Below are 17,817 nucleotides of genomic sequence, written 5' to 3'. Positions count from 1 at the left end.
AGAGAATCATCGGTTGGCTGCCTCCTGCACGCCCACACTGGGGATTGAGCCTGCAAACCGGGCATGTGCCCTGACTGGGAATCGACCCGTGACCTTCTGGTTCATAGATTGATGCCCAACCACTGAGCTATGCCGGCTGGGCTAAATCTTCAATATTTTAAGTATTAACGGTGTGCGCTCCCAGGTCATACCAAAATTTTGTCGTAATTCTGCCATGCTTTATCGATGAGCTTCCAGAGACTTTCAAACACTTCTTTCTGGGGTAAGAGAGTGCAGTAACTCAATGCCAAGTCAAGATCCACCAGGCGACAATTGAATACCTATGGGAAGAAAGCATCCAGAGAAGCAAATTCTTTTTTTTTTTTTTAAATAAGGGGCTCTAAAAGCTCGTCATTAAACTTAATTATAGACCCAGTTAGAAACATCGATGGGAGAGAAACATCGATCAGCTGCCTCCTGCACATCTCCTACTGGGGATGTGCCCGCAACCCAGGTACATGCCCTTGACCGGAATCGAACCTGGGACCTTTCAGTCCGCAGGCCGACGCTCTATCCACTGAGCCAAACCGGTTTCGGCTAGAAGCAAATTCTTTACAATCAAAACAGAAAATGGGCTCTAAAAGCTCGTCATTAAACTTAATTATAGACCCTATTAAAGAACAAGCGTTTCACACAAGGTTAGTTATTGTAACACAGTTCCAACTTGTTTGTTTAGTTTTAATGTCCTTTATCAATATTATAAGTTTAAGGAAAGCAACTATAAGAACTGTGTTCTAGCACTGGCCAGTTTTAGCTCAGGGGATAGAGCATCGGCCTGCGGACTGAAGTGTCCCGGGTTTGATTCTGGTCAAGGGCATGAACCTCGGTTGCAGGCTCGATCCCTGGCCCTGGTCAGAGTGCATGCAGGAGACAACCAAATTGATGTGTCTCTCTCACATCGATGTTTCTCTGTCTCTCTCCCTCCCTTCCATTCTCTCTAAAAATCAACAGAAAAATATCCTTGGGTGAGGACTAACAAACAAAAAAAGGATTGTGTTCTTTATGGCACAGTAACCTTACCTTTTCTTTTGAATGACTATCTCATCACTTTCTTCAAATCCCCTCCCCCTCTTCACTCTTTTTAAAAAATATATACATTTTTATTGATTTCAGAGGAGGGGAATGGGAGAGAGAGAAACATCAATGATGAGAGAGAATCATTGATTGGCTGCCTGCTGCATGCCCCACACTGGCATCGAGCTTGCAACCTGGGCATGTGCCCTGACCGGGAATCAAACTGTGACCTCAACCACTGAGCCATGTGGGCTGGGCTCCCTCTTCACTCTTAACCTGAGACAGCAGAAGCAACCAGAAGAGAGAGAGAAAAAACACACCCAAAAACAAAACAGCTTACCAAGAACAAATACTCACTTTGTGCAACAGTGTTGTAGCATTTCCCCTGACAAACGTAATGGCTTTCTCTTTCAATGCCACCATAACTTTCCTTGAATTAACTAACATGGCCTCTCCAAACAGCTTTTAGAAAAGAACAAAAAACTTGTTAGGTCCACTTCTATGCATCATTGTGAAAACTTTCATCAATATATGCAAAAAAGCACAGGCAATTAATCTATAATGACAGAAAGCTGGGGCTGGGGGAGAACGGACTAGGAAAGGGCAAAAAGGAACCTTTTCAAATATCTAGATTTTCATCATTTATTTATTTATTTAAAATATATTTTTATTGATTTCAAAGAGGAAGAGAGAGAGATAGAAACATCAATGGTGAGAGAGAATCATTGATTAGTTACCTCCTGAATGCCCCACACTGGGGATTGTGCCCGAAAGCTGGGCATGTGCCCTGACTGAGAATTGAACCATGACCTCCTGGTTCTAAGGTCAACACTTCACCATTGACCCACACTGGCTGGGCTCAAATATCTAGATTCTTAAATCTGTCTATACCTTTGAGTCTATATCTTTACTTTTTAGCCTATATCTTGATTGTGTTGTTGACAAGGAGAATAAATTGGGTGATAAACTTCAAACATGTGCATTTTAATTTTGAAAGCTAGACTTCAATGAAGTTCATTTTTCAAGAATTGTTATTGTTAGGAAATGGAGAACAGAATTCAAGTTTGTGTGGCTCCAAAAACTTAACACTTTCCCAAACTATTATATAAAAACTAAAGAATAAAAGCTAGAATATAATCTATGGTATATTCCAAAGAGAAAAAAATATTACAGAAAAAGTGGATTCTAAGCTAGATATTACAAAATAGGCCAAGATTTGAATAGGGATATGACATGAAGTGACAAATACAAAGACACAGGCAACTACAGCACACTGAGAGAAGAGACAGTCTAGGGAAAAGGATAAGAAGAAATGAATGCAGTGGGTTCAAATCAGAGGTCTTTAGGTGGTGATAAAGATTACACCTGACTAGGAATGAGGGGGTCACAGAATTCATGATCAAATTATATCAGTCTAGAAGCAATATCTTAGACTGAAAAGAAAAGGGAGAAGGCAATGAGACCATTTCAGATGCTACTGCAATATTCAAACATGACATGATAAAAGACTGGGTGAGGAACAAAGAAATGTGAAAGTATTGCATTAAAAAAAAGGACAAAGATTAAAGAGATGAGGAATCCATTATTATACCAAAATTTTAAGATCAGATGAGAAAGATTAATGAGCAAGTCTCATTAACAAGAATAAAATTGATTAAAAGGAGAAAAATATGGGATAAAATTCTTTTTCTAGGTACCTCCTATTTCTGACTATTATAGTCATTGTTCCCGTACTTGTTAACCTTTTCACTACCATTTCTTTCTCATTGATGGCTTCTTCTCCTCTACCTTCTAGTGAGCTTAGATCATCCATTGCCCCTCCATCCCCTTTCTACCTTTGAATAACCTTCATTAGCTCTATCTCAGTTTTAGCAATCGTACTACTTTTCACTCTTTAATCTGCCATCCTATCCTATATAATAAAAGCCCAGTGACTACAATGGCAAAACAACCAGAACGACCGCTCAACCAGTCACTATGAGGTGCACTGACCACCTCTTGGTTTCTCCCCCCAGCCGGCAGGCTCCCACTGCCCGGTGGCGAACAGGGAACCAGAGTGGGTGGCAGCGGGGCCGGCGAGTGGGCAGAATGGCTATCCTCTTGGTCCCTCCCCCTGGCCGGCAGGCTCTGATCGTCCGATGGCAAACAGGGACCCAGGGGTGGGTGGCAGGGGATGCAGGCGGCACCAGGCCAAGGCCCCCGCCCTGCCGGTCGCCCAACACACAGAGGGCGACCTGCAGCGGAGGCAGGGCTGGTGAGCAGGCAGGAATGGCCAACCTCTTGGTCTCTCTCCCCAGCCGGCAGGCTCTGATCACCCCATGGCGAACCGGGAACCAGGGAGAGGTGGGGGCAGGGCTGGCTGCTGGCAGCCAGGGAAGATGGCCCTGATCATGGCCCTGATCGCAGGCCAGGCATAGGGACCGCACCCATGCACGCATTTCGTGCTCCGGGCTGGTGAGCAGGCAGGAATGGCCAACCTCTTGGTCTCTCTCCCCAGCCGGCAGGCTCTGATCACCCCATGGATCACCCCATGGCGAACCGGGAACCAGGGAGAGCTGGCTGCTGGCAGCCAGGGAAGATGGCCCTGATCATGGCCCTGATCGCAGGCCAGGCATAGGGACCGTACCCATGCACGTATTTCGTGCTCCGGACCTCTAGTAAATAAATAACTATATTAAGAACATGAAGTCAGAGTCATATTCAGGATTCCAAGCAATATCTACATTGGTATATTTACAAAATCATCATACAAAGGCCGTGCATTTCTGATGTCAAATACCTTCACTGATGGAGCAGTATGATAAACTCGTAGAATCCAGGGGATGTCTCTTGCTTTCTACAAGAGAATAAATTAAATAAAAATCAAGAAAATAACTCTCGTGGAGCACATACACACATCACAGAGACATTCTTTTGTGTCTGGCTTCTTTTGCTCAGCATGATGCCAGGGAGGTTCGCCTACGTTACTGTGTTGTAGTTCTAGTTCCAAACCTCGATAGTTTAAACTCCTGTGAATAAAGCAGAGATACACAGACGATAAGGCCACGAAGGAGATTTACCAGCTAGAGGGACCAGTGATGAGATCAGCTCGTAAATCACAGGGAGCACCATCTGCGACTCCAGTACGATCCCATCCTCACTGAAGAAGTCGCTGTAGGACCACTCTTCATATGGGTCTTTGTGTGTTCCAAAAGAAGTCTGAAGACCAAATCGCACAGAAAAGATACCGTAAGGAAACTCCAAAGCACACAAAACTATCCTCACCAAGCAGAATCCAGAATCAGGGATATTAGAGTCAGATGCAGTTTGATGGTCAAAAACAACTACATAGTCTGTTCCTTCTGGTCGATGGCTTATCACAATGCCATTTTATTTTAATATCTATTAAAAATATATTTTTACTGATTTCAGAGAGAAAGGGAGGAGAGAGATAGAAACATCAATGATGAGAGAGAATCATGATCAGCTGGGACCAGTGATGAGATCAGCTCGTAAATCACAGGGAGCACCATCTGCGACTCCAGTACGATCCCATCCTCACTGAAGAAGTCGCTGTAGGACCACTCTTCATACGGGTCTTTGTGTGTTCCGAAAGAAGTCTGAAGACCAAATCGCACAGAAAAGATACCGTAAGGAAACTCCAAAGCACACAAAACTATCCTCACCAAGCAGAATCCAGAATCAGGGATATTAGAGTCAAATGAAGTTTGATGGTCAAATACAACTACATAGTCTGTTCCTTCTGGTCGATGACTTATCACAATGCCATTTTATTTTAATATCTATTTAAAATATATTTTTACTGATTTCAGAGAGAAAGGGAGAAGGAGAGAGATAGAAACATCTATGATGAGAGAGAATCATTGATCAGCTGTCTCCTGCAAGCCCCCCACTGGGGATCTGACCCGCAACCTGAGTATGTGCCCTGACCTCCTGGCTCATAGGTTGATGTTCAACCACTGAGCCACACTGGCCAGGCTGACAATGCCATTTTATGTTATTTTATTTATTTATTTTATTTTTAAATTCTCACCCGAGGATATTTTTCCATTGATTTTCAGAGAGAATGGAAGAAAGAGGGAAAGACAGAGAGAAATGTCGATGTGAGAGAAACACATCGATTGGTTGCTTTCTGCACATTCCTGACCAGGGCCCCGGCCAGGGAGAAGCCTGCAACTGAGATATATGCCCTCGACCGGAATTGAACCCAGGACCTTTTGGTCTGCAGGCTGACGCTCTATCCACTGAGCCAAACCAGCTAGGGCAACAATGCCATTTTAAATTAAACTGTTAGCCTAAGATAAGGACAATGCTCAGAGGTGCCTTGTTTGAGGCCCAATATTTCCTAAGACTGTGCAAATTAGAGGCAATAAATGTGACTGGAAAAGAGAAGTGGCTTCATGCCCACTGGTCCAGAATAAGAAACTACAAAGAGACAAGTCAGTATTTGTGTAGACAATGCATGTGACTTAAAAGTGGTGCGTGTGGAGTGGCAGAGCTTTGGCTTAAGGAGAAAATTCAAAAGCATTTACTTTCATCAGGATCTCCCCGTCGTCCATCTGGCACTGTCTGGAAAGCTCGACGGCCATTAGCGTGTATTTACACAGTTCCAGAGCATCTAGGAGGAAATCTGAAAGACAATCAAGAAAAATCATTAACTAATAGTTCACTTATTTAGAACACTGACAACCTGTTCATAACCACGACTCAAAATTCTAAGGCAGGCCACAAAGCAGAGAGGTTCCCACATAACCCTAAGTAACACACGTCAAAGGTTTTCTTAAGCTTGGCTGGAAAGTAAGACCAGGTATGGGGGTGGGGCAAGGAATTTCACAGTCCTACGAAAGTGAACATCGTCACGGTCCGAAATGACATCGTTACTATTTGGTGATGTTTTAAGAATCCCCACAGAGAATGGATCATAATCATCCCTTTGTAAAATGGAGATACGACCGACCTCTTCTCTCGTGACTGCGATGTCCAATGTGAAGGGGCAGTGTCTGGGAGCTAAGTAGGACATGAACCACAGAAGATCAAACTCTGTGAAGGACAAATCTTGTCACCTGGACTGCAGATGGTGGCAGCTTGGCACGCGAGGTCATGTATTTCGGAAGGAAGGCTTAGTCCCACCGGTGCCGTCATCGGAACGTCATTAGCCAACATCTGACAAAGCTTCTGACAGGTCAGAAACAGCAGCTTCCCAGTGTCCGTGTTGCAGTGATACTTAAACAAGTCTCTTCGGAAGAGAGGAAGAGTTGGAAGTTAGAACACTTATCGAAGGTAAATGCACTTGCCTTTCTTGGATCAATATACAACCACCACCAACTTTTAAAATGACTTCATGGTCTTTAGTTCGTTTTGTTCCTCAACTTGTTTAGGATACTGTTAGCTGTCAGATGCAAGGTGAGGTTACCTAACTATGCAGTGTTAGTCAGTTGTCTTCTATGCTACCACCTCCGGACCCAGAAGCCCAAAATAGGCTCGCAGGGTGAGAAACCGAGAATCACGGCGGTGGAAAAGGAAAGTATCATTGGCCCTCCCCGACCACCGTAGAAGTAAACAAAGCAAATGCTCCCTCCGAGGAGCTGTGGGTGCGGAGCCGGAACGCACCTGCATTTTTTCAGTGCCGTTCCCACCTTCCCGTCGCTCAGGGCCCTCAAGGTCAGCTCCGCCTCCAGCTCTTGCTCGGACACCTGCAGGGCCAGGGCCTGTCGGTGCAGCTTGGACTCGGTGCTCAGGCTCTTCTTGGCCGCCGCCGGCTCTGCAGTGCCCCTGGGTTTGTGCTTCGCCTGCGCGACTTCTTGAGCTTTGATGTACTGTTCACGGAGCTCTGCTACCAGGGAGTGATTGCTATAATCTTCAAATGCAAGAAAGACCTCAAAGTTCTCCTGCCGCAAGGAAAGCAAGACAAAGCCCCAAGTCTGTTTAGTTCATCCGTTGTACAAAGCACCGGGATGTCTCCAACTTCTTTCTCCCCCTCCCTCAGAGACTACTCCTGTGTAAATTAAGGATTTACTATAAGACTGCATACGTCTAAGCACTATGCTGTACACCTGAAACGAGTACAATATTGAATGTCAACTGTAATAAAAAAAATTTTAAAGTTAAAACAAAAAACACTTCATAGTCCAAGTCATGAAAGTAACAACTGACAAGGTTAGAAAATAGGAAAATATTACTTGAACCCAGGTGTTCTCACCTTCAGCGCTATGGACATTTGGGCCAGAACTGTGGGGAGCCCTGAATAGAAGGAGGGATAGGTAATCGATTTGGGCGATTCTACTCTGGAGGTTGGAAGAACCCAGCTTTGCTCTTTTCTATCCTAACTCCTGGTTGGCTGTTAATGGATTTTTCTGACCCAGTAGGTCAATCCCACGGAAAGCCAGGAGACGACACCAAGAGGTGGTGGGAGTGAGGCGGACCTTTCACCGGATGCCTTACTTCAGGGCAGGTTTCTCAGTCTTGCCGGATGAGTCTTTGTGGTGGGGGCTGCCTTGTGAATAGCAGGACACGTAGCAGCATCCCTGGCCTCCACCCACCAGATCTGGTGTCATAAATGTTCAATAAACAGTAGCACGAAAAATACACATGCCTTTGCCTGGATCAAAACCATTGCTTTAAAAGCTCTTTCAAATTTAAGAACACGAAGAAGTTAACTTATGCTGACTCCCCAGGTGGTTTCATTGTCTAAGAAGTTAACTTATGCTGACTCCCCAGGTGGTTTCATGGAGACATCTGTTGTCTAATACAGTAGGTCTCAAACTTCCTGGTGCAGCACCCCTGGACACTCTGAGGACCCCCAAGAAGTTTGCTTATGGGATATCTATCAATACTTACCATATTAGAAATTAAACTGAGAAATTTTTAAAACAAAAGGGGCTATAAAAGTGCACATTCCATTAGCCTTCAGAGTGACGATGTTATCATTTCATAAAGCCCATGAACAAAACACCCCAAACAATTCCTTATTATTGCTGTCAATGTAGTTTTTATCTCATGGACCCCCAGAGAGGGTTCCAGGGTCCCTTAGGATTCCATGGGCTGTACTTTGAGAGTTAAATCTGCCAGCGTTAATTTAAGTTTTCACAAAGAGATCCTCTATTTTTTTCAATTTGATAAAACTTATCCCTTAACTTTGAAAGTCCTTTTATTTATACAATCTTTTACATTAGGAAGGCCCTGGAGCCAAAATAAAACTGTTTTCAAATCTCATATCTTAGGACAGTTAATCAATTCAAAGGTAACAAATATTAATTTTTAAGAAAACTGAGTTGTCTAAAATAAAACTATATAGAAAAATATTTAAGACACTATGAAAGAGTAGACAGTATATCCAGTCTCTGAGGCCCGTGCAGAAAACTTAAAGGAGGGGCTGACCATCTATGTCAAAGGCACTGATTAGTCCAGTAATAATGTTCAGTATAGCTTAACACCTTTACCTGTAAGCTAGCAACAGTTTTAAATAGATTCAACATGTCTTCACACTCATCCTTCTTCTGCAGATTGTCTGTAATTAAAATTTTTAGTTATTGCAGACATCTAAATTCCCACATTATCAGAATTTATAAAAGCCAAATTTTAATTAGCTAGGTCTATTGAGATGCTGATTTGAGACAACTTAAGTTCAAAAAGAAATCTAATTATTCTTTCAGAAGGTACAAAAGAGAAGCTTATAGGTTACAAGAGAAATGGCAATTTTTCTGAAATAAATTGTAGCTTTTTTCTCCCCAAGAGTTACTTTGTTAATCATTTTATTTAAGTTCAAGATTAAATAGGTCCCCCCCCATCATAACCAAATGATAAGAAGAAATATGAATAAAAAGTGCAAGGCACCAAAGAAATCTAGTCTAGCATGAAACAGCTTCCTGAAACATAACAAATGAAAAGTTGATTTTAGGTGCATCTATTCTTATGCTACAAATCAACAGAATAAGGCAAGGAAGACTTTTCATGAAGAAAAGTGGGTGGGGTCAGCAAAAACCATCAGAGCAGAACAACTGTGGGTCAGGATAAGATTGGCAGTGATGATTCCTTCTGAAACGGATAAACTTTAGAACAAAGCCAAGGTGAGGGGGCAGAGGTAGACATTACCTCTCTGAATGTCGCACAGTACTTTAAGAACGTCTACTGATGTCTTCACTACAGACATTCTCCAGGCCTTGTCCTAAAAAGAAAGATGCAAAATGAAATCTACGTCCTTATTTGCCACTTTGGTAGTACACACACATAACAAACACATGAAAACTATGGGATCAGAAAAAACAATAAAAAATTGCTGGAAAGTCCCTCTCAGGATATCGCTTCTCGACCTTTTGGCTAAGATCAAGTGAAGTCCCTCTCAGGAGCACTCCCAGTGCATTTCCGTATTTTAGGTCTTGCTCTGCACCGCCCCCCCGCGAGTTACCTTTGCCTTTCCCTCTCCTAGAGCTGGGGAACCAAGAAATGCCCCCCCCCCCAAAAAAAAAACCCACAAAAAACAAACACCTCATTTCCCTAAAAGTAAAAAAATTATGTGAACTGCTGAGACAGGTTAGGAGGTATCTATCTCTAAAGGTTTAAAAAACTCAGCTACCCTGGATAAATTAGGTATTTGGTTCCTTATCTCTATAAAGAAGTGAACTGGCTCTCTTGAAGTGGTTTCTAAGTTTCAACCTTCTAAGATAATTTACATTTATGCTGTTTCTGTGGCTGACATTTGATAGTAATGACTATGTCCCATACAATGAGGAAAATTGCTTATACTGCAAGGCATGATGGGAAACTCCTAAGTAAACAAAGACTTCAATTAATCCTAATTCATTTAGTGTGGGCTCAAGCCAAAGCTCCAGAGCAGCCCTATGTGGCTTTTTTCTTTATTTTTTTAAATTTAAAATTTTTTTGAATTTATACCAACTTAACTTTTTATTATTGAAATGGTTTTTCTTTTTAAAAAAATGTTTTTTATTGATTTTTAGAGAGAGAGAGAGGGAAACATCAATCGGCTGTCTCCTGCCCACCCTCTACTGGGGATTGAGCCCACAACCCAGGCATGTGCCCTGATCTGGAATCCAACTGGTGACCTCTTAGTTCATGGGTTGATGCTCAACCACTGAGCCACACTGGCCAGCTGGCTTTTTTTCTACGTAGTGCATTAACACAGGAATTTTTATATGAGGCCATTCTAGCAGTGAGAAAAGCAGATATTCACATTTGTACTTTTACCCTATTGCTTCCTCTCCATAAAAATTAGATTTATCTACACTTTATTCAGTGATAATCTCACCTCTTTAGAATCATCTGGTTTTTCTTGCATTGCCAGTCGTGCCCATATAATGACCCTTTCTGCAGTCTTCTTAGCTTCCTCTGGGGGCAGAGACCGCAGCAAAAGGACACAGTCCTCACCCTATAAACAGTGTTTGCAGGAAGAAAAAACAGCTGACACCTTTGTGCAAAAAAACAGTTGGGACTTACTTCTCATTTTCTATTTAAAGAAAAAAAAGATATTTTGAAAACTAGATTATGGTAAGATAAAAACATGAACATTCTGTTGATGATAGCAAACAAAGAAATTAAATTAAAATGCCACTCTTTGTACTTTGTAATTCTATGCTTATTGAATTATAGAAAAATAACAACACTTCTGAATAAAAATAAAAACCCCATATCCTATTCTGGAATCAAAGGGTACCACAGAAAATGTAAGACGTGAATCTGAGTTTTGTTAAGTAGTAAAGAGTATGAAAACCCATTAGCTATTCACAAAACACTTTTACAGAACCTACAGATATGAAAAACAGGGTCAACCTAACATTCAGTGTTTTTATCTTGGTATAACTTTATCTTGTGTTAATCTATGTAGATAATTTGGTTGTTTTGAGTTTTTAAGGGTTTCGCCAACAAAGAAACCACACGGAAGAAAGGACACTATAACACGTCCACACCTGGTCTCTATCTATCAGGTCTATAACCCTCAGACTGTAGATTTCATCAGGAGGCAACATGTAGGCTTGGGCCACCTTCAAAGCATCTTCTAAGGAGGTTGGGACATCTTGTTTGAGAATGTATCTGACCACCCTCTGAAACAGACAATAGACACATTAATTTCTTTGTTACAGAATCTCAGAGAACCCAAAAACCATCCCTTCGAAAGGTAAAGTATTCATTAAAATAAGGCAGTGCCCTGTTTGACTTAGTGTATAGAACATCGGCCCTCGGACTGAAGGGTCCCGGGTTTGATTCTGGTCGAGGGCATGGTTGCCCAGTGGGGGCCGTGTGGGAGGCAGCTGATAGGTTTCTCTCTCATTGATGTTTCTAACTCTCTATCACTCTCCTTTCCTCTCTGTAAAATCAATATATTTAAAAAATAAAATTCAAAAAAATAAATTAAGATAAGGCAGCAAAAAACTAAGCTGTATGAAAAACATTAAAAAATAATTTACATTCTGACTTTTTAAAAAAAAATATATGTTATTGATTTTTCCACAGAGAGGAAGGGAGAGGGATAGAGAGTTAGAAACATGGATAAGCTGTCTCCTGCACGCCCTCTACTGGGGATGTGCCCGCCACCAAGGTACATGCCCTTGACTGGAATCGAACCTGGGACCCTTTAGTCTGCAGGCTGATGCTCTATCCACTGAGCCAAACCGGTTAGGGCTACATTCTGACTTTTATGACAGTCGTGCCCAACTCCCCCTCCCCCAGCTTTATTGGGGTATAAATGAAAAATCATAGTATATATCTAAGGTGTACAATGTGATGATTTGATATACTCATTTAGTTTCTTAATTTACCATCTGTTGTCCTCTCTACTCTAATAAACAATTAAGTGCCCTGTTAACATTCTGTTTGACACATGCATCTATCAACAAGTGAATCTAAGAATCAAGTGAATAAATAATCTGATGTACAGAATGAACTGGTGATTATAATGAATCAGGGACATAGAAAGGGAATGGACTGACTATTCTTGGGGGGGAAAGGGGAATGGGAGATGCGGGAAGAAACTGGACAAAAATCGTGCACCTATGGATGAGGACAGTGGGTGGGGAGTGAGGGCGGAGGGTGGGGCGGGAACTGGGAGGAGGGGAGTTATGGGGGTAAAAAAAAAAGAGGAACAAATGTAATCTGAACAATAAAGATTTAATAATTAAAAAAAAACATTCTGTTTGACAAAAGCAAGTTAGTGGAGAACCTAACTCTATTACCTTGAAGAACGTGAAATTCTCATTAAATTTCCCAGATTGCCCTAGAAATGGGGTCCAAAGACTCCTCATTGTACTTACCATTATTTCCTTGTTTAAGAGGTTCACCTCCCTTATTCCGTAGCCTCGTAAAAGTTTTTTCATTTCCATTAGTTTGTAACTCTCCTGTAATAACTTGACCCTAAATGTAAATTTATTGGTATTAACATGGATTATCTTCTTTTATGAAATACCAGGGGACACGGTAAAGGGCAGAACACCAGAAATGACTGTCAACTCAACACACGAGGTTTATCCAACACCAACGAAGTTGCTTGATGGGCTGCAATCTTACTTGGGGTGGTCCATTTCCAAGTGCTGTTTCACCAGCTGCTCCACCGCCGCACTCCAGGGAACCACGGCTGCGTACATTATCTTAAGCACAGCATCGAATATGAGCTACAAAGACACACACAGGGCAGTGAGTAGCCTGGGAGGTCGTACAAATTAATGGCATTGCCTACTCTGTAGCAGAGGTCCTACATCTACTGTATGACTGCAAAAGTATACCTTTCTTCCGATTTTCACACATAAAGGGCAATGTTAATATTTAAAAAAATGTTCTCTCTGCTGGAAATTAAGTCATATGACTCTATTACTTTCTACAGACTGTGTTTAAAAATATTTTTTCATGAGTTTTTTTTATTCATATTTTAGAATGGTGCTTAATAACAGTGAAGTAGAAATAAAGGCATATTGTAATGTATTTTTCAAATTTCTCTATGTTTGAGAAACCATATGCATCCAATTGTCTATGGTGGTTCTTCTTGGGTGGGAATAAGAAAATGTTCCCTTTTAATTTTCATAATTAAAAAAATAGAATTATGGGTGGGTTTTTAATTATTCCTATTCCTTTTCCATTCTACACTAATTCTCTTGTGACGAGAAAGTAAGTGTTAAGAAAAGCTGCAGTGCCGAAAAGGAAACTGCATGGTCACCATGTACTCACGTCTGTGTCAGATAAACATCCTATGACCGCCATGGCTTTTGCTTCCCATGCCGTCTCAAAGAGTGACGTGGACTTGGAGCTACATCTCTTCAATAAATCCTAACGAGGGATAAGCACAGATATTTTTAAATTTAAAACTCTGACTAAAACAACAACAAAAAAGTAAAACACACAGATATAAATAACTTTTATGGATGTGTGAAAAAACAAAAACTTCTACTTAGCAACGGTAAAAAAATACAAAATTGCTAAAACCTTGGCCTTCAGTTTTACATGGTACAGAAAACTTAGGAAGGAAACATTCTTGAAGAATCTATAAATAAGATTACTGCACCTTATTAATGTCTACAAAAAAATAACTGCTAATATTTATAGAGCTCATGTTCCTATTATCTCACAATAACCATTTGTAGAAAGCCCTAATATTATCCTGTTTTGTTCAAGATTACCAGTCAATCAATAAGAGTTAACCCACATTCTTAATCAATAATCTGCACAAATCCTAACGGTAAAGCATTAAATGTTTAACTCAAAGGACTTAATAATACATCGTATTAACATTTAATGCAATCATACACCGCATAGATGCAAGAAATCAGACTAGACGTAAGAAAAAGTTACCTCTATGTACAGGAGAAGGAGTTCCTCCTCTTGCAAGTCATGTTCCCTCATGTAAACTCTGATAAACTTCTCTAAGATGGAAGGAATAAGCTCTGGCGCCAACACTTTATCGAACATTCGGAACACAATGGTGGTAGTGTTCTCCTGGATGCCAAAAAAGACGGTATAAATGCAAACTTTACTCATCCTGGCTACGGTACAAAGTAACGTTGATAAACCTAGACCTTTACCTTCTCAAAATCAGAGAGGGCCAAGTTGCAGTTGTATTTCCTGTGCAATGTGATCAACTCTCGCAAGTTATTTACCAGGGTCCTTAACTGACACACTTCCTCCGTGTTTTCATAATCCTTCTGAAATAGAGGTGTTAAGGATACGAAATAAAAGTGTAAGGGAAATATGCAAAAAGGTCAGAATTATTTTATACAAAATGTGAAATTGCCATGATTATGTACATAAGAGGAAACCTGCAAATTATGCCTTTAAATATTGTAGGATTTTAACTAATTGACTAGTACAAATTAACAGATCAGAATCTGACAGAAATCTGAAATTTTCTTTCTTAAAAATATAGAAAATTATTATTAGTGTAATATACTTAGGTACATAAACATTATATAGATAGCCCTCAATGTCCTATCTGTATTGATCATTACCAAACTTTTCTTTTTTATTAACTATACATTTTTTATTGCTTTCAGAGAAAGAAGGGAGAGGGAGAGAAAGATAGAAACATCAATGATGAGAGAAAATCATTGATCGGCTGCCTCCTGCACTCCCCCTACTGGGGATTGAGCCCACAACCTGGGCATGTGTCCTTGACCGGAATCAAACCCAGGACCCTTCAGTCCGCAGGCTGATGCACTATCCACTGAGCCAAACCAGCTAGAGTGTGACCAGACATTTTTTAAAGTTATATATAAGGACCAGACTTTTCAATATTGGTAAAAGGCAATTAACAGGGAAAAGACAAAGTAGTGTTTTATAGCAAAAAGAAAATGCTCTTCTGCAGAAAAATATATTATAATGACCACTATATATGTTGATTTATACATCAATACACTGCTTGAAACATATAAAAAATTCCCATTTTATTTTTAACAGTATATAATCAATAAGTATAATTAACAAGAACCTGCTATATCAGAAAGTAGGAAGACATTTATTATTTTGGGGCTCCAGAAATTTAAAGAATTCAATTTCATAACATACATTTTAACCTCAAGTAAGGTCATACCTCTGATACTTAAGTACTTAATACTTCAGAGTTGAGATTAAGCTGAGATGTCGCATATGTTTATAAACGAAATTATGGCATACCAACAAATTTTTAAAAGACAAGAAGGTACTCCCCCCTCCCCGCAATATAATGTATGCTTTCTAGTTTTTAGACCTGAAGGGGAAAAGAAATGAACTTAAGAAATTTAGAAGCCAAACAATAAATTCAGTTAATTAAATTCAAATTAACATCAGTATTCCTGATCTTAGTTCCCTTTCAGCATTGCTTTATTTTTCAGACAGCCAGAAAGTCCCAGATTTTTTTCAATTTTCATTTAAAAAATTCATTGGTACTTAAGCCATACCGGCTGCTGAAATGTCTAAGATAATAAGCATTCAGAACTGGGAGTAGCTCACTAGTTAAGAAGTAAATCTGATTGATATAGCCTTTGAAAACAAATCCTAATGCATTAGTGAGGTTTGTTTTGTAAAGCAATGTGAAATGCTTCTAGTGTAGAAAATCCCCAGTATACTACTTAGGAGTATGTTTATATATTGTTTCTGGCCCTGGCCGGGTAGCTCAATTGGTCCTGCTACACTAAGGTTGTGGGTTCGATTCCCCTAAAAGGGTACATACAGGAATCAACCAATGAATGCATTAATAAGTGAACAACAAATCAATGTTTTTTTCCTCTCTCTCTCCCTTCCTCTCTTCTCTCTAAAATAAATAAGAAGTAAAATATATATTGTTTCCCTTTTGGTTAGTTCAATAGAGAAAAAGAGTGCATTAATATAGGTTGAAGTTATAACACAAAAAGCAGGAAGAAAAAAAAAGGGAAATTTTCCTTTTTGTGGATTTTAAAAGTACCCATCCAAAGAAAAGAAAACAGAAAACTGCAGAAATGGGTATATTTCTAGTACATAGAGACAAACCCTTTAACATGAATGAATGTTTTATCACTAAGTCTGTTTTCCATGTCATACCAAGGAAATCCAATGCCAGGAGGACACCAATCCCATCTCATCCGGTTTTTCTGCTGTAAAAAACACCTCTGCCAATTGAAGTCCATTTTCTGGCCAGTTTGCCTTTAAAAAATTTTACAAACCATTAAAAATAATGATTTATGCCATTGGGAGAGTCTTAAATGCATTTTCAATGCTAATTATACAAATTACCTTATCAGTTAATTCAAGGTTCCTGGCTGCTTGCTCCAACCATTTTGCAAGAATTTTCTGGAATAGATATATTATTTAAAAATATAATGCTCAATTACTTAATCACCAAAATAACTTAAAACATCCATGATAATCTTTCAAAAGAGACTGTAAAATGAACTAACTGGTGTTATGTGACTTCATGTTCAATGATTTGATGTAAAAAATAAAACTGAGTCACCAAAAGTGGAAATACTAAAGAAGACTCACCTGTCCATCCGGTACAATCCTTCTTACAAACGGGATCACATCATTTTTAAGCCAGGGACAGAGCTTTTGCAAGGAGACTGGTGTAGAAATCGAGTTGAGCAAGTTCTCAAGCATTTTCACGTCAAATCTGCTTTCAAAGTTTGCCTAAACCATACAGAGTGAGAAATTAAGGTTTATCTACCAAATTGAAACTGCCAGCCTCCCAAAAAGGAAAGGCCTCTTAGGAAGTCATTTCAAGAATTATTTTACTATTTTGACGAGCATCAAAGGTGGTTTACTCTAGACAAATGATTTGAGCCGGGAGCCACAAATTTCATGAATCTTATGACAGAAAATTCCAAATAACAAATTAAGTGGCAGAAGAACTGGTATGGGTGGCCTTCCAAGGAAAATGTAATTGGAGGTGACAATACAGATCCTAGCCATGTGTCCACTGATGACATCACACCCAGACAACTCCTTTTTGGACCGAACTTTATACGCCAACGATTTTCCCTTTACCACAATCTGGTCTGCAATAGGAATACCTTCTCTACCAGTGCTACAGAAGAAAGCCCATGGTCGGGGGGTAGTGGAGGAAAAAGGGGAAATCTGTAATACCTTCAACAATAAAGATAAATGTTTTTAAAAAGCCCATCAATAAATCACTTAATCAAATGTTGCTTTTGAGCTAAGTTTAGGAGTTAATTAGACTCTGATTGATGAGATAAAGTAAGCTCCTATTATCTATATATATAAAAGCCTAAGTGACCATTATGACTGGTTGACTGGTCACTATGATGTGCACTGACCACCAGGGGGCAGATGCTCAATGCAGGAGCTGCCCCCTCGTGGTCATTGCACTCCCACAGCTAACCACCTGTGGCCAGCCAACCTCCCGCAGTCCCTCCCCACAGCCAGCCGGCCCTGATGGGCCCCGATTGCCAGCCAGGCCGAGGGACCCCACCTGTGCATGAATTCGTGTACCGGGCCTCTAGTATCTTTATAATATTTCCTCTGAGTTAATATCATCACAGAATAGTTTACTCTGGGAAAGGTCATATTTTATCAATGTGAAAACATCCAAGTTGCATTTGCCACCCTGTTCGTTCCCAGCACTGATTCAATCACCTATCTTAGGGGTTATAAAGCCATTAAGAAAGAAAAAAAAAGCAAAACTTATTACCCGATGTCTAAGCCAAAGGTACTGTGCACAAACAAGATTTCCTTCTCGTAGCTGCAAAAAAATATCCTTAAGGTCATCTTCATTATTCAGAAATTCAATCCAAGAACTACCACTGCAAAATCAAAGAGAGGAAAAAAGTTACTAGTTTAAAAATAAATTAAGAAAAAATA

The 17,817-nt window shown here is 40.2% G+C and overlaps 1 protein-coding gene across 1 annotated transcript in view; it reads right to left on the bottom strand.

Moving 5' to 3' along the window:
• Positions 1-17,817, bottom strand: part of KNTC1 (kinetochore associated 1) — a 61,740-nt gene that overhangs the window by 21,651 nt on the left and 22,272 nt on the right. The window contains exons 19-39 of the mRNA XM_005875566.2: positions 17,648-17,759; positions 16,483-16,626; positions 16,234-16,290; positions 16,042-16,143; positions 14,073-14,192; positions 13,843-13,986; positions 13,222-13,320; positions 12,568-12,671; positions 12,315-12,414; positions 10,974-11,108; positions 10,316-10,435; positions 9,145-9,217; positions 8,493-8,560; positions 6,664-6,941; positions 6,117-6,289; positions 5,586-5,683; positions 4,113-4,251; positions 3,833-3,889; positions 2,255-2,343; positions 1,411-1,515; positions 192-320 (exon numbers count right to left, since the gene is read on the bottom strand). Coding sequence (XP_005875628.1) covers positions 192-320; positions 1,411-1,515; positions 2,255-2,343; positions 3,833-3,889; positions 4,113-4,251; positions 5,586-5,683; positions 6,117-6,289; positions 6,664-6,941; positions 8,493-8,560; positions 9,145-9,217; positions 10,316-10,435; positions 10,974-11,108; positions 12,315-12,414; positions 12,568-12,671; positions 13,222-13,320; positions 13,843-13,986; positions 14,073-14,192; positions 16,042-16,143; positions 16,234-16,290; positions 16,483-16,626; positions 17,648-17,759 — 2,446 coding nt within the window. The remainder of the gene's footprint in view (positions 1-191; positions 321-1,410; positions 1,516-2,254; positions 2,344-3,832; positions 3,890-4,112; positions 4,252-5,585; positions 5,684-6,116; positions 6,290-6,663; positions 6,942-8,492; positions 8,561-9,144; positions 9,218-10,315; positions 10,436-10,973; positions 11,109-12,314; positions 12,415-12,567; positions 12,672-13,221; positions 13,321-13,842; positions 13,987-14,072; positions 14,193-16,041; positions 16,144-16,233; positions 16,291-16,482; positions 16,627-17,647; positions 17,760-17,817) is intronic.

This window comes from Myotis brandtii, unplaced genomic scaffold, assembly GCF_000412655.1.
Source record: "Myotis brandtii unplaced genomic scaffold, ASM41265v1 scaffold463, whole genome shotgun sequence".
Classification (NCBI taxonomy): Eukaryota; Metazoa; Chordata; class Mammalia; order Chiroptera; family Vespertilionidae; genus Myotis; species Myotis brandtii.
Note: the sequence above shows the minus strand (reverse complement) of the source record. Positions and strands in the feature narration are given on the sequence as shown.